This window comes from Nelumbo nucifera, chromosome 4, assembly GCF_055504915.1.
Source record: "Nelumbo nucifera cultivar China Antique chromosome 4, China Antique-T2T, whole genome shotgun sequence".
Taxonomy (NCBI): domain Eukaryota; kingdom Viridiplantae; phylum Streptophyta; class Magnoliopsida; order Proteales; family Nelumbonaceae; genus Nelumbo; species Nelumbo nucifera.
The window spans coordinates 40,528,090-40,544,576 of NC_142652.1; the positions used below are offsets into that span (position 1 = coordinate 40,528,090).

General features: G+C 39.6%; 1 protein-coding gene across 3 annotated transcripts in view; it reads left to right on the forward strand.

Moving 5' to 3' along the window:
- Positions 1 to 16,487, forward strand: part of SOS1 (sodium proton exchanger, putative (NHX7) (SOS1)) — a 160,001-nt gene that overhangs the window by 97,220 nt on the left and 46,294 nt on the right. For all 3 annotated transcript variants that reach the window (XM_088903034.1, XM_088903033.1, XM_010277994.3), the window contains one exon: positions 16,162 to 16,464. In XM_088903034.1, coding sequence (XP_088759160.1) covers positions 16,162 to 16,464 — 303 coding nt within the window. The remainder of the gene's footprint in view (positions 1 to 16,161; positions 16,465 to 16,487) is intronic.

The window sequence follows — 16,487 nt, forward strand, 5'->3', positions numbered from 1 at the left end:
AGATTCAAGAACATCATTGGGAGCCAAAATACCTGAGTGAGTATGATCCTCCCCCGAGGAGTCTGGTGGCACTGGAGGTACAGCTTCTGGATTCTCTACAGCTCTTGAATTTGGTTGGCCTTTGCGACGATGAGAAAAAACACGAAAAGGCGGAGGGTTAGGGAGAGAGGGAAGTTGAACCAGTTTCTCCTCATGCCTACACTCCCCCTGAGGAGAAACAGGATAGAAAGGCTCATCTTCAAAGAAAGAAACATCCATGGAGACATAGAATTTACGAGAAATAGGATCAAAACAACGGTATCCCTTTTGAGTGAAGGAGTAACCAAGAAATATGCAAGGGATAGCACGAGAATCCAATTTCCCACGGGTGGGAGACAAATTTTGGACAAAACACCGGCAACCAAAGACACGAGGAGGAATAGAAAGAAGAGGAGCCTTAGGAAAGAGAAGTTGATGTGGGGCTTTGTACTCTAACCGACGAGAGGGCATACGGTTTATAAGGTAAGTGGAACAAAGAACAACTTCAAGCCAAAACCATTTGGGAACATTCATATGAAGTAGTAAACCCCGAGCCACTTCAAGGAGATGTCGGTTCTTCCGTTCGGCCACACCATTTTGTTGTGGTGTGCGGGCACAAGAGCTATGGTGAAGGGAACCATGCGAAGCAAAAAATTCCGTGAGGTCACTATGAAAAAATTCTTTTGCATTGTCTGATTGAAAAATTTGGATTTCGGTTTGAAATTGAGTGAAGACCATCCGCTAGAAATCTTGAATGATTTTTGGTACTTCTTCCCTGGTTCGCATCGGGTATACCCCAGTATATCTAGAATAATCATCAATGAGGGTAATGAAATACTTGTAGCCACTCTCAGATGGTAAAGTAACAGGGCCCCACACATCAGAATGAACAATGTGAAACGGAGATTCAAATTTACTATTTCTTTGAAGAAAATGAGTTCTACAATGCTTACTCAACTGATATGTTTGACAAGAAAAACCAGAAACAGACATTGACTTAAACAGTTCTGGGAATACAACTTTCAAAGACTCAAAAGACAAATGACCAAGACGACAATGCCATAAATAGACTTTTTTCTTACAGGACTGACTCATAGACTCTATAACATGAAGACCAGCCTTATTCTCCAGCATGTAAAGTCCATCAGCCATACGACCCCTACCAATTGTCCTCCCCGAGGCCAGATCCTGAATCACATAATGAGAAGGGAAAAATGTCACTGAGCAATTCAAGGAATTAGTAACACTACTAACAGAGAACAAATTAATGGGAAAATTTGGAACATGAAGGACATCAGAAAGGGTAAGACCAAGAGGAAGAGAGAGAGTTCCTTGACCAGCTATGGAAGAGTATGATCCATCGGCTAGTCTCACCTTGTCTCTTCCAGAAAGAGGGTGATAGGTTTGAAAGTAAGAAGACGTACCAGTCATATGTTTTGATGCTCCAGAATCAATGATCCATGGAGAGTCAGGGGTGTGAGAAGCAACATGGAAAGTAGTGGCAGGGGTACCTGACATGGATGCAAATGAGGTTGAGGGAGGAGCATCCATCTGACGAATTGCTCTACCATAGAGCTCTAAATAGTCACGGAAGGAATTCATAATGTCCTCCCTCAGGTCAGGTCCAGTGAGATGTGTCTGAGTCACAGTAGAAATGGGGGGTTGATTCTCTCGAGTAGCCATGTTGGCCATGTGATGTTTCTTTGTATTTTGCTGTCCGTACTTCTTATTCACCTCTGAACCTTGCTTCTTAGTCAGATCTTGGGCCCATTTTGGTTTACCATGAAGATCACAATAAGTATCTTTGGTGTGTCGGGGTTTCTGGCAATGAGTGCACCACAATTTTTCCTTATCTTCTGTTTTCTTTTGGAGATCTCCTTTCCGGGAAGAAGATCCCACACTAGTAGAGACACCCCCTTTTGCAACCAACACAACAGCATCCCCACCAGGGCTGTTCATCAAATTTCTCCTGCTTTCTTCAGACTGTACAAAAGCATAGACTTCCTGAACAGATGGGAGATCCTTAGAGCTGAGAATCTGAACCCTGAGAGATTCATACATAGGATTCAGACCATGTAAGAATGCAAACACCCTTTGCTGGGAGACAAGCTGCTTGTACTTCTTAGCATCCTCATCACACTTTCAATCCACACTCTGGTAGTGATCCAACTCCTTCCAGACAGATGTTAAGTCAGAGTAATAAACTGATAAACACCTCTCCCCCTGTCTACAAGTAGAAGATGCTGCCTGCAGTTGATAAATTTTGGCATAGTGTCGCAATTCTGAATATGTAGACTTTGCTTGTTCCCAGATTTCATTTGTAGTTTCAGCCCACATGAAATTCTTCCTGATTTGAGGTTGAATGGAAACCAAGAGCCAGGACATAACAATATTGTTCTCCTGATTCCATCTATCATATTCAGCACTCCCAGAGGATGGTTCTTTTATCCTCCCATTAATATAGCCTATCTTCCCCCTTGCAGTGATGTATAATTTGATCCCTCTTGACCACTCCAGGTAATTTAAACCATCAAGAGGGACAACAGCCATAGGAAAGGATAGGTCACCCCCACCCATTCCATTTAGCATTGAGGAAACTCCAGATGTGGCTGAATCTTCACTGCCCATGATATCAGAATAAAATATTGAAACAACAACCAAAAGAGTACAGCCGTACAAGGCTATTTCAGTGATAGGTCCTTCTGACCACCGGTTTCACTGAGAGCAAAAAACAGAACACTGCTGTTGCAGTACAAGAACAGGTCCTTCTGACCTACAGGTTCACTGAAAACAAAACAACAAACTGAACACTGCTATTGCAGTACTGAAATAGGTCCTTCTGACCTACAATTTCACTGAGAGCAAACAACAAACTGAACACTGCTGTTGCAGTACTGAAACAGGTCCTTCTGACCTACGGTTTCACTGAAACAAGTCTGCACACTGTTGTTGCAGTACAAGAACAGGTCTGAATGACCTACTAACCAGTCAAGGAGATCAACAGGGTAGCCGAACAGTCAATCAATAAGATTAATATTGAGCAGACAATCAACCAGCTGAACAGACAATCAACGGTCCACAATACCAACAAAAAAAAAATTTGAATACAGTTACTGTGTTAAAGAATACAGTCACTTAACAGTAGGGCAGCCGAACAGTTCATCAAACAATAGGCAGTCGAACAGACAACAGTAGGGTAGCCGAACAGTTCATCAAACAATAGGCAGCCGAACAGACAAAGATGATAGTACCTCTTTTAGTTTCAAATGATAGTCTCCCTGTAAACCAGAACTTCTTCTACGAATCCTCAAACAATAGGCAGCCGAACAGAAGATGACCAATACTTCTTTTAGTTTCAGATGATAGCCTTTCTGAAGACAGAACACCCTCTACAAACCTCAAGCAATAGTCTCTCTACAGTCGAGCAGACAAGAGGAGCAACTTCTGGGTTGGAAGACGAAAAGACTCTGTAACTTCTGGGTCGAACTGATTTCACCAGATTAGGAGTTCGATTGGAGACAGCACTGGATGCAACAGTAGTTAGCTTGACATCACCCTTCAGGCCTGGACGACTTGCTCTGATACCATGTTGAGCAAGAGCAAGTGAAGAGAGGAGAGGAGAAGAGAGAAGAGAGGTGAGTCGAGTGACTGAAAGCCCTCCAGAACCTAGGGGGCGAATGAATGAATTTATTATTTATACTAGTCCAGTCGAACAATATAAACAGAAGAGAAATTACAACAGTACCCTTATGGTACTAAACCTGAATACACAAACAACTGTCAACATAATAGATGATACGATTGAAAACAATTGGACTTACCCGTCATATGGTTTGAGGCTCCAGAATCTATTATCCAAGGGGAGTTTGAGGGATGAGAGGACACATGGAAAGTTGTGGCAGAGTTACCGTTACCTGATGTAGATGCAAAGGAAGTCGAGGGTGTAGAAGCAAAATCCATTTGGCGGATTTCCCTCCCATACAACTCCAAATGGTCATGGAAAGAATTAATGATATCTTCCCTCAGATCAGTCCCGGAAGGACTCATAGTAGTGGTAGATGATTGAGGCTCTTGAGAGACTAAATTTGTTGCATTTAACTTTCTCTGACCTTGCTGTCCTGGCTTCTTATTCTGATCCAGATTTTTACTCATTTCCTGGGCCCACTTTGGCTTCCCGTGAAGCTCCCAACATGTCTCCCGAGTATGCCTAGTCTTCTGACAGTGTGTACACCATAGCTTATCTTTGTCAGCAACTTTCTTCTGGGAGTCACTCTTCTTGAAGGAATTTCCACCACCCGTAGCAACACCCCCTTTAGCTGCTAAAGCAACATGCTCCCCCTCTGGATTATTCATCACATTCCGTCTGCTCTCTTTTGACTATACTAGAGCATGTACTTCTTGTACTGATGGGAGGTCTTTATCCCCCAATATCTGAACCCTTATAGATTCATATGTGGGATTCAGCCCTAAGAGAAAGGCAAACGCACTTTGCTGGAAAACTAGAGACTTGTATGCTTTGGCATCTGCATCACATTTCCAGTCTATATTCTGATAGTGATCTAGTTCCTTCCAAACAGAAGTTAGGTCTGAATAGTAGGCAGAGAGACTCCTCTCCCCCTGCTTACAAGTTGAGGAGGCACCCTGCAACTGATATATTTTAGCATAATGCCATTGTTCGGAGTATGTAGACTGTGCCTGTTAGCATATCTCATGAGCTGTTTCTGCCCACACGAAGGTCTTTTACACTTGTGGCAGCATAGACAAATAACAGCCATGACATCACCATGCTGTTTTCCTAGTCCCACCTGTCATGTTCCACACCACTAGACTGGGGTTCTCTAATTCTGCCATTGATATACCCCGCTTTTCCCCCTGCAGTTATGTAGAGCTTGATTCCCCTTAACCATTCTAGGTAATTGAGGCCATCAAAGGGAATCATAGCCATGGGAAAACTCATGTCAAAACCTCCGCTCATCCCACTCTGACTAGAAGTAACACCAAACATACCAGAATCTTCAGAAGACATAGAAGCTGAATCTGATCAGTCACAATCCAGCTAGAGAACAAATTTTCAATTCAGTTATGACTCACAGTACAGTCAAAAAACAGGTTCCCGTCTCAGTTCAGTCACACTTCTGGACACAAGAAACTTGTTCTCACACAAAGAGATCAAAGCTAGTCACACACCATTACTGTTCTCAGATTTTTTTTTCTTACTGAACCATTTTAGACTGATCACACACCATTTCAGATGTGTAAGGTATATCAAAGAAACAGATCTGACCATTCCCTCTAACAATAAATCAACTTTCACACGGTAACTTAAGTTCAATGTAAATAGAAGGAAATAAACTGCTGTCACAGCATTTACAGATCCACAGTCTTGAAGAAAACACACCTTTCAGGGCATAGGAAGGATCACTCGATCCACATACATTGAGAGAAGAAACTCTCACACCAGCCGCAGGTCGTTAAACCCACATAACCCACTGATCTGTGTACAAAAGGATCAGTTCAATCCACAGAACTGATGAAGAAAAATAAAAAAGAACTCACAGTATTCGCAACTGATTCACAGCATTCGATTTTTCTCTCCCCTGATAATTTCTGGACTCACGACCAAGAGGAAAGAACTGTCTTGCAGTGAGCTTCCTCACACGTCCACCAGAGATCCTGTTCTTTGGTTCGATCAGCAATAGACAAAAAAGGAAAGAAGAGATTGGATCTGCCGCTCTGATACCATGTTTTCTTGGTGCTGAGATGGTATGATTCCAGAACAGAGGGAAGAGAAGGAGAAGGGAGAAGAGAGAAAAGAGAGGAGAGAGACAGAAAGTGAACTGGCGGCACCAGTTTATTTGGTATTTATACTAGGGCGACCATATGGAAAAAAAAAAAGGATAAAATTACAAAGGTGCCCTTGCGGCACTAAACTTAAAATAAACTAAGTTATTTCAACATAACTTAAATGCTTTGAAGGATGGATGACCAAGTTTGCAATGCCACTAGAGAGGAGAAAGAGATGTTTGAAGGCTTGTTGACAAACCACCACCATCAAGATAATGCAATCCACTAGCTTTATTCCCTCCATCAATCTTCATCCCCATCTTGAGACCCCGAAAAATATAGAAAGGGTAAAAATGGTACGTGGAGGACTGGGAATCGATGTCAACATTACCAATACCACAGATGGAAGATGTGAAACCATTAGCAAGAGTAACAAATTGTGATGTGGAGGACTGAGAAAGTGAGGAAAGTACACCTAGAGTCCCAATCATATGATCATAAGCTCTAGAATTGATAATTCAATGGGAGGGTTTGGATGTTAGACAAGCCATTCCTAAGTGTGCAAGGGTAGTTGTATTCTGTTAAGAAGTGGCCTGGATAAACCACTCGTACTCATCATGTGGAACACTCATCATCTCTTTCCCAGAGGCATCTATAGGTGTAGAAGGTATCTAATCAGCTTGTTGAATTTCCTGTCTCAAACTACCACCACTAGCCACTACATAATTTGCCCATATAAGTCATAATAGAAATTGGTAATGTGTCCTTCCATACCACAATGTGTACATCTCCTCAGACCATTACTACGTCCTCTGCCATGAGCTCCCCTTGAATCTCGACCTCCAATATGCACACCACCATGACTATACATGGGTCATTGTCCAAAGTAGATTAAAATATTCTTGGTAAAGTTGATACACTCTAGTTGTATTGTCTTGTCCAAAGTAGAGCTTCTTGGCATAAACCCAAATCTCTTTGGCTTTATCTAAGAACATAAAATTCACACTAATCTTGGGTTCCATACTATTCCATAACCAAGTTATAATTTGTGCATCTTCTTGCTCTCATTCACTGTAGTCCTAAGAATCAGTGGAAGGTTTTTCTCACATGCTTCACTTTCTTCTTAGCCCTAAGGAAAACTTCTACAGATTTCGCCCAAGGCACATAATTCTCACCATTCAATTTGATAGATGTCATTTGCACATTTAGGTAATCGGGGGGTATCATAACACTAGTTTGTGTTCACTATTGTCTCCCATGGCTGTAAACAAAAACTTCCCTTTTTTTTTCTTAACTCACTACTGTCACACCACCTACCTTCACCACATTGCACACTAGTGACTGGTTATTGCTGAGGAAACACCTATTGTCATAGATTTCAGCAACAACAGCCGTTTTTATCCCTCATTTTCAACGTCACAAAACCACCCAAATGCATACCACACACATAATACTTGATCTGCAACCAACAAGCCACTGTAACATCCATATAGCCCACCTATTTGATCAACAGAAATCAGACTAGTACTCTGTCAGAGTCGGATCGAAAAACAGAGACAGAGAGAGAGACAACATAGTCAAATGGTGGGTGTGACACCATGTGTTAGTCGACACCCTAAAAGTTATATTTATATTAAAAGGTAAAAGGACAAATCTGCCCTTAATATACAAAAGAAAGAGAATAAAGAATAGTTATACAACGAGAGAAAAGTAAAAGTACAAAATTAATCCTATAGCACAAAATTAGCCCTACAACTAGTTTCCCAGTTCTCTACACTCCCCCTCAAACTGATGCCTAGGAATAAGCATCAGTTTGTCCATGAGAAATAGATGTCGATCTTAAGTCATTGCTTTAGTCAACAAGTATGCTAGTTGGATCCCAAAGGAGACATGAGGAAGAGATATAGTACCCCCAAGAAGATCGCGGATGAAATGGTAATCACCTTCTATGTGTTTAGTGCACTCGTGGAAGACGGGGTTGGAAGCAATTTTAATTGCATTGATATTGTCTGCATATAGAGGGACAGGTGATGCTGGCTCATTAAGTATTTCAAATAGAAGAGTCCGAAGCCATATGATCTCACTACACATGGAAGACATAGCCTTGTATTCAGCTTCAGTGGAAGATTTGGACATAGTAGCTTGCTTCTTGCACTTCCATTAGATAAGAGAATTGCCTATGAAAACACACCAGCCAGTAGTGGATCGTTGGGTGTCATGGCATCCAGCCCAATCAGCATCTGCATAGGCCATGAGATTAATAGGAGATTTGGAGGAAAAGAATATCCCATGTGCCAGGGTGCCTCGTACATATCTGATGATCCGATGAACAACAAATAAATGAGGTTGTCTTGGGGAACACAAAAACTGGCTTACTATCTGAACTGCATAAGATATATCTAGACGAGTCATGGTGAGATAGATCAAGCTGCCCACTAGCTAATGATAAAGGGTAGGATCTTCAAGAGGAGGACCATCATCTTTGCTAAGTTTCAGATTCAGTTCTAGTGGGGTCTCCACAACCTCAGAATCACTAAGATTTGCCAGTTTAACAAGATCAGCCACATACTTCTGCTGATTGACAAAGTAGCCCCAAGAGTTTCTGCTCACTTCAAGGCCTAAAAAGTATGTCAAAGGCCCCAAGTCCTTCATCTTAAAGGACTCACTGAGTAACTGTTGTAGCCTATCAATTCCTTCTATGTCATCCCCTGTAATGAGTATATCATCAACATAAAGGAGTAATATCATTACTCCCTGCTTCCGCCTTAGGGTGAACAAGGAGTAATCGGAAGAACTCTAGATAAAGCCAACATCAGTTATGACAGCTTTGAAATTCTCAAACCAGGCCCTAGGAGCTTTCTTCAAGCCATAAAGTGACTTCTTCATATGACAAATAAGCTGCGGATCTGTACAATATCCGAGAGGAGGCTTCATGTTGACTGTCTCTTTCAACTCCCCATGGAGAAAAGCATTCTTGATATCCATCTGATGAATTGTCCACTGTTTGATTGCAGACACATCCATCAAAAGTCGCACAATGGTCATCTTAGCCACAGGAGCAAAGGTCTCCTCATAGTCTATCCCATATTCTTGTTTGCAGCCCTGTGCAACAAGCTTAGCTTTGTATCTGTCCAGGCTTCCATAAGATTTTAGTTTCATAGAAGAGACCCATCGACTTCCTATGAGAGATGTCTCAGGTGGCTAAGATGTCATTTTCAAGAAGAGCTCAAATTTTAGAATCCATTGCATCTTTCCAATGTGGTTCTACTACAGCCTACTGGTAAGATCTGGGAATGTCTGTGGTAGATAAAATGGTAGAAAAGGATCTATTGTTTGGAGAATAACCATAATGGTTAGGTGGATGGGAAATTCTAGAGGAACGGCGTAAAGTAGTAGTAATAGGTTCAGAAGGAAGGTCTTGAACACTTATTGAGGCAACTGGAGTGATCAGATCAGCAACTGGAGGCGGAGCAGGGGGATGGAGACTGAAGAAGGTCGTTGCTTCCTGAAGTAGGTTTGAAATTGTTGCAGAGGTGACAATGGAGTATCTGAGGTAACCGTAGAATCAAAATTGTGCAGCAAGGAAATAGAAGGAGCTAGGAATTTCACAATATGTTCAAAAAAGGACACACTTTCAAGAAGAACTACATTGCGAGAAATTCGAAGACAATGAACCAAAGGGTCATAGCAAAGATACCCTTTATGTTTAGGGCTATACCCCATAAAGGCACACAAAGCTGCTTGTGTAGTTAACTTTGTGCATTTATGGGGTGGAAGGTGGACAAAACAAGCACATCCAAATACTTTGAGCATGGATAGGTCTGGGGATTTGTGGAAGAGGGATTGAAATGGAGAGGAGTTATTCAAAATTGATGACGGAAGATGATTTATGAGATACACAGCAATGCTAGCTGCCTCCACCCAAAACCAAGAGGGTACGTGGGAATCCTGTAGAAGAGTTCTAACTACACTCAAGATATACCCATTTTTCCTTTCAGCAAGCCCATTTTGTTGTGGGGTGACTAGACAGGACTTTTGGGTTTGAATTTCATGTTGTTTTAAATAGTTTTGGAAATCCCCATCAATATACTCTCCCCTTGAATCTGATCGTAGCACACAAATTCAGGCATCAAATTGAGTGGTAACATAGGTGTGAAAGTGCCAAAATACGATGTACACTTAAGATTTCTTTCGAAGAAAATAAGCCCAAGTGAAACGAGTGTAGTCGTCAATAAAGGTTACAAAATATTTAAAACCCATCCGTGAGAAAACTGGAGACGACCAAACATCACTATGTATTAAATAAAAAGGGATTGTTGCATGTTCAGAATGAGAAGGAAAAGGCAAAATATGACTCTTGCATAAGCCACAAGTAATGCATTCTTTATTCACATTCTTAAGAGAAACATTAGAAATAGGTAAACTACTAGTAGAAAACAACTGATAAAGTTTCTTAGAGAAAGGATGGCCCAGACGTTTATGCCACAACTGCCAGTCTTTATTACAATTAACAGATTCAAAACTAGAAGTAGTAGAAATCAAACATGAAGTAGAAGTAGGCACAATTTTATTATTCTCAAATTCTAGAGCAAAGAGTCTTCCCAGTCTGCGCCCCTTCCCTTTCACCTCCCTAGTTTGTCGGTCCTGTATTAAACAACCATCAGAAGTAAATGAGACATTGCTACCTTCCTTTACAAGTTGGCCAATAGAAATTAAATTGGTGGTAAGCTTAAGTACAAATAAGGTTTTAGACAAATGAAATGGAGATGACTTAAAAGTAGATAAATACAAATCATCACATCCAAGTATATCTAATTTCTCACCATTAGCAGTAACAATGTGTTTATTGGGGAGATGGGGTTTAGGACACTGACCAAGAGTGGCCCCTATCATATGATTAGAGGCTCCCGAGTGAATGTACCAGAGATAGTTCGGTGAGGGACAGTAGGTAGGAGACTTACCAGATAGGCCCATAACAGAGAAGGTTGAAGAGATGACAGAGGACATGAGCTGTCGAATTCCTTCTTTAGGCATGCTACCTGAAGTGTCATTTTGTCTAGCCACAGAAGTAATGGGGGATGCTGCATCTAATCCATATACACCCGTCTGATAAGCCTTGTAGCTTCCTTTCTTCTGATTTGATCCACTGCTTTCCTAAGGCCGAGTGGGGCATTCAGTGATAATATGGCCGACCTGCTTACAGTGGGTGCACATATTCTTTTTCTTGCAGTGAGAAACAACATGCCCAAACTCCTCACATTCATAGCACTATATTTTAGAGAAGTCCTTCCCATTCGGTTTTGTGGCAAATATAGTTTCAGCCCTCAGAATTTCCCCAGGAATAGTATCCAAGTCAGGAAGTGTTCCTCGACTTAGGATATTAGATCTAACAACTTCGAATTCAGGTATGAGATGCATTAGGAAGTGCATAATCTTTCTTCTATCAAAATGTTCCTTCATATACTTCACACAACATTCTGAAGGATCATTTCCCATGTGAACAAGCTCATATTCAGTCCAAAGGTTAATAATCCCAGCATAGTACTCTTGGACCTTTCTTTCTCCTAGATTGTAGGAGAAGATGTCAACCTCTATCTGGTACTGTCTTGGGGTGTTTGATTGCAGATATACTCTCTCGAGATACTCATACATCTCATAGGAAATCCTAATAGGAATTGCAATGTCATTTTCAATGGATCCTAAGATCCATGATGCAATTTATGCATTATCAATTCTCCATTGATTAAGACCCTTGATGTCTGAATCATCAGGTTTCACTACTGATCCAGATATCCATAGAGACCTTTCGCCTCCACATGAAATTGGAAATTGAATTTCCAAAGAGCATAGTTCATACCATTAAACCTAATGGGGAGAATTTCCATCCTTTCTGATGCCATTGAATCACAAGAGCAAGAAAAACCACAGAAAGAAGTGTTCAAAACAGTAGAACAAAGAAGTACCTCTCAGTCGATGTCTAGAAAAGGAAACTGTAAGGGTCTGTTGAACTCTGAAGTGGCTCAAAACCCTTCTAAATCAAATCTGATTCAAACCAAACCAATTGGAAACAATAGATCTGCCCTGGGCAACACTAGATCTAAAGTTTCAGCCTGATCTGATGCTTCTAGAGGGAGATCCAAACCAAAAGAGAAATCTGGTGGTGCAGCAGTCCAGGAACAGAGTCTGTCATGTTCTGATTGAATTCAGCCTCAGAAATAGGATTCAAGGACACTCAAGAGCCTCAAAAATATTGTTAGGGAGTACTCTAGATAACAGATAAGAAAGGGGTGAAGAAGTTACTTGCAGATCAGATCATGACCTACTCTGATACCATGTCAGAGTCAGATCGAAAAACAGAGAAAGAGAAAGAGAGAGAGAGAGACAACACAGCCGAATGGTGGGTGTGACACCATGTGTCAGTCAACACCCTAAAAGTTATATTTATATTAAAAGGTAAAAGGACAAATCTGCTCTTAATATACAAAAGAAAGAGAATAAAGAATAGTTATACAACAAGAGAAAAGAAAAAGTACAAAATTAGTCCTACAGCACAAAATTAGCCCTACAGCTAGTTTCCTAGTTCTCTACATACTCAACTGTCCACTGCACCACCCAGAACAGCTTTCTTCGAACCACCAATTAGAGAGCTTCCTACAAACCACCACAAACCACTACAACACAAATCAGAGGCATGAAAACCTCCAAAAGAATATAAAAAGCGATCACTCCTTTTCAACCCTTTTCCTAATCTCCAAGTGGTTGTTGAGAAATCTGCATAACCCTAGAGTGAATGGAAATGGAAAAAAATTCTGGGCAGATCTGAACTTGTTATAGATGCTCTGATACCATGATAAAATTCAGATCTGTACCAGAATTAATTTAGGAATTACAGTAGAAAGACAGAGAAGAGAAAAGAAAGAAAGAAGAAGAGAAAAGAAGAGAAGAGAATAGAGGAGAAGAAAAGTCCAGTTCAAACAAGAGAATTCAATCTCCCTAGTCAGCCAATTTATATTTATAGTTTTATAAAGTAAAGCATAAAGACTGTTATGCCCCACCTTAAGTAAGAAGACCAAACTGCCCCTCTACAACTGACTAACAAACCCTATTGCTGGTAATATTAATGAACACAGTGGAAGAAAGTATAGAGGAAATTCTTCTAGGACATTATCAACAAGGAAATAATTTCAATGCATTTACTGAAAGAAAGGAAAGCTTCCAACACATTCTTCCTTGAATTTAGGTATGGCCCTGACAATGGTTGAAATAGATTATTAGTCATCAGGATACGCCTAGCTATTTAGTTCTCTCAATTTCTTTACCTACCATCTTTTCCTTTACATTGAGACAATGTGAATTCATCCTTTAAGTATTGGATTTTTATAATTTTATTTCATGTTGGAAGTATCCTTCTGGCAATTGGAAGGGTTTCTATCCTCCAACATGCATGCTGGCACTAATTTTATGGAATTCAACAATCAAATTTTGCCTACAGAAATTGATCCTTCCATAAGTTACTACAATAAATGAACTCCTATAGCTAAAACAAGTAAAAATATTGCACCTGTTTGTATCTATTTCAAAGTTAAAATGTTATCTCAAATAACATGATTAGGATCCCTAAAAAAGATCTCGTCATATGGTGCTTAATTGAGCCTTGTTTTTCTTATTCGTTATACCTATTTTTTTTTCTGAATTTCATATATAAATAAATGGATCTCTTTACAATTCCTTAACTGATTAATAATTTTTCCTATTGGAAGATTCACTTCTTTCGAGGATGATGCAAGAACCGAAGAGTCAAAATTGGAATTTTTTGAAATTTTATATACTTCTGTATTTTTGGACAAAATAGGGGGTATTTTTTCATTTTGAAATTTTCTGTGGGGTCCAATAATAGGGTTTAACTTGTTTACTTATAATTTGTTTATGTTTAAAATTTCAGAGTCATTGCACAAGTAGGATTAGAGTTATTGAGTCTTTTTTTAATTGAAATAGGATATGACAGTTTAGTTTGGGTCCTACTAGGATTATTAAGTCTAATAGTTTGGCTGCTAGGATTATTATGAGTTTAGAATCTATAAATATGTATGGACGTTTACACAAAGGCAATGAAGTTTATTGAATTTTCTTCAGCTTATGCTAACTATGTGATTCCCATGCTCTAGAGTGTTTCTAGGCACCCTGTGAGTATTTCCAAGCTTTTTTTCTCTTCTTTGTCTCCCTACTTTCTCTCTTATTCCTTCAAGAAGCCATTATAGCCATCAACAGCCATAAAATTCTGATCAAGAAGACCATTCAACATTCTCTAAGGACTAGAACTGAGCTGGTCCTACATCAGTTTGGTATCAGAGCTAATGGTTTATTCACTATGTTCTTACAAAGTGACCGATTCTATAGGCCTAGGGTATCTTCTAGACAATCTTACAGGTCTAGAATCAATGATGATTGGGTTTCTGAACGATATGAAGGGTCTTTGGTTGACTTATTTGACATGATGGTTGAAGAAAACATATCTAATAATGTTGGCTATGGGAGCAAGGTTTTCAAACATGTTAGAAGAGAAAGGGAAATACCAGATTTCAAAGGAGATGATGATTCGCAAGCGTTCTTTGATTGGGTTGCTGAACTAGAAGAATATTTTGATTAGCATGATATGTTTGACAAATAAAAGATTAGATTTGTGTGCATGAAGCTGATAGGTCATGCTAAAGTGTGGTGGAGAACTCTTGAGAAACAACTAGAAAATAGAGTTGATGATCCAATTAGTACATGGGCAGAGATGAAGAGGTGTTTGCAAGAAAAGTACAACTCACTAGACTTCCATGATGATCTATATATGGAGTTGACTAATTTCAAGCAAAAGAAGAAGCAGCAGGATACAACAAAGAACTTCAAGTCAATGGGAAGAAGGTAAAAAGTTGAAAAGGTAGTAGATGATTCGTTGCATATTGATGACTATTCAAGAGCTGAAGTTGAGGATGAAGCTAAAGGAGAAGTATTTCAAGATATAAAAGTTGTAGATAATTAAAATCAAGAGGATGCATGTCAAGAAAAGAATAGAAATTGCTGGAGTTTCCAACACCCATGATCAACTTGAGGTTAATGATCAAGAAAAAAATAAAGTGGAGCAAGTTAAAGAAATTCAGGTGCAAGATACAAATGTGCTGATTGTAGTAGATCCTAGTAAGGAAGTAAGTGACTTTACCTTTCAAGTTCAACTAGAACCAATTCAAGAATTACAACCTAACATAGCACAAGTTTCACCAACATCAAATATGGAAGGAAGGAGTCCTAGAGTTTGTTGAAGAAATGAGGATAGCAGAACACATTGAGATGGTGATTCTTAAGGTAGAGGTTGAAGGAAAAGTTCCAAATGTTGTAGTTGAGAGTTTGGATAAGCGAAGGGAAGATTCATCACAATCATTGGTTGATGAATTAAGTGTTCAAGAAACTAATGTTATTGATGATTTAACAAAGATGGTTATGGAGGGCAGTGTTTCAGAAATACATTTCTTTCAACATCTTTTTCTAGTTCTGTGTGTGGCCTCTACTCTACAGTCCAAGCACGTAGTTGTGGGAAGTCCTACTCTTTTTGTAATAGGGGCATATCAATTTTTCATCCTCAAGTTCTTCAAAACTCGAGGTCGAGTTTTATTGAACTGGGGAAGAATGATGCAGGAGCTGAAGAGTAAAAATTGGAGTTTTATGAAATTTTATATTCTTTTGCATTTTTTGGACAGTAGGGGTATTTTTGTCATTTTCAATTTTCTGTGGGGTCCAATGATAGGGTTTAGTTTGTCTAGTTATAGTTTGTTATGTTTAAAATTTGAGAGTCATTGCATAAGTAGGATTAGAGTTATCGAGTCTTCTTTGAATTGAAATGGGATATGACAGTTTAGTTTGAGTCCTACTAGGATTATTTAGTCTAATAGTTTGACTCCTAAGACTATTATAACAGTTTGACTCCTAGGAATATTACGAGTTTAGAGTCTATAAATATGTATGGACATTTACACAAAGGCAATGAAGTTTATTGAGTTTTCTTCAGCTTATGCTAACTATGGTGACTGATTCTCATGCCCTAGAGTGATTCTAGGCACCCTGTGAGTGATTCCAGGTATTTTCTCTCTTCTTTCTCTCCCTAGTTTCTCTCTTATCCCTTCAACAAGCCATTACAGCCATCAACAGCCATAAAATTATGATCAAGAAGACCATTCAACATTCTCTAAGGACTAGAACTGAGCTGGTCCTACATCAAAGGGGCATTCTGTAATTGCCATTCTTGTCTCTGCTCTTATGTCATAATCTCTTGTTATATTTAAGTCACACTTTAACACTAATTCGAATATGTTCTACCAGGTGTTCAGTCTGCTTACTGGGGGATGCTTGATGAAGGAAGAATAACTCAAACTACAGCAAATCTTTTGATGCAATCAGTTGATCAAGCAATTGATTTAATATCTCACGAGTCTCTATGTGACTGGAAAAGTCTGAAAGATCATGTTCATTTTCCAAGTTATTATAAGCTCCTCCAGACGACCTTTTGTCCTCAAAAGTTGGTAACATATTTCACAGTGGAAAGGTTAGAGTCTGCGTGTTATATTTGTGCTGCATTTCTCCGTGCACACAGAATTGCAAGGAGGCAACTACATGAGTTCATTGGTATGGACCTTCATTTAACCTGT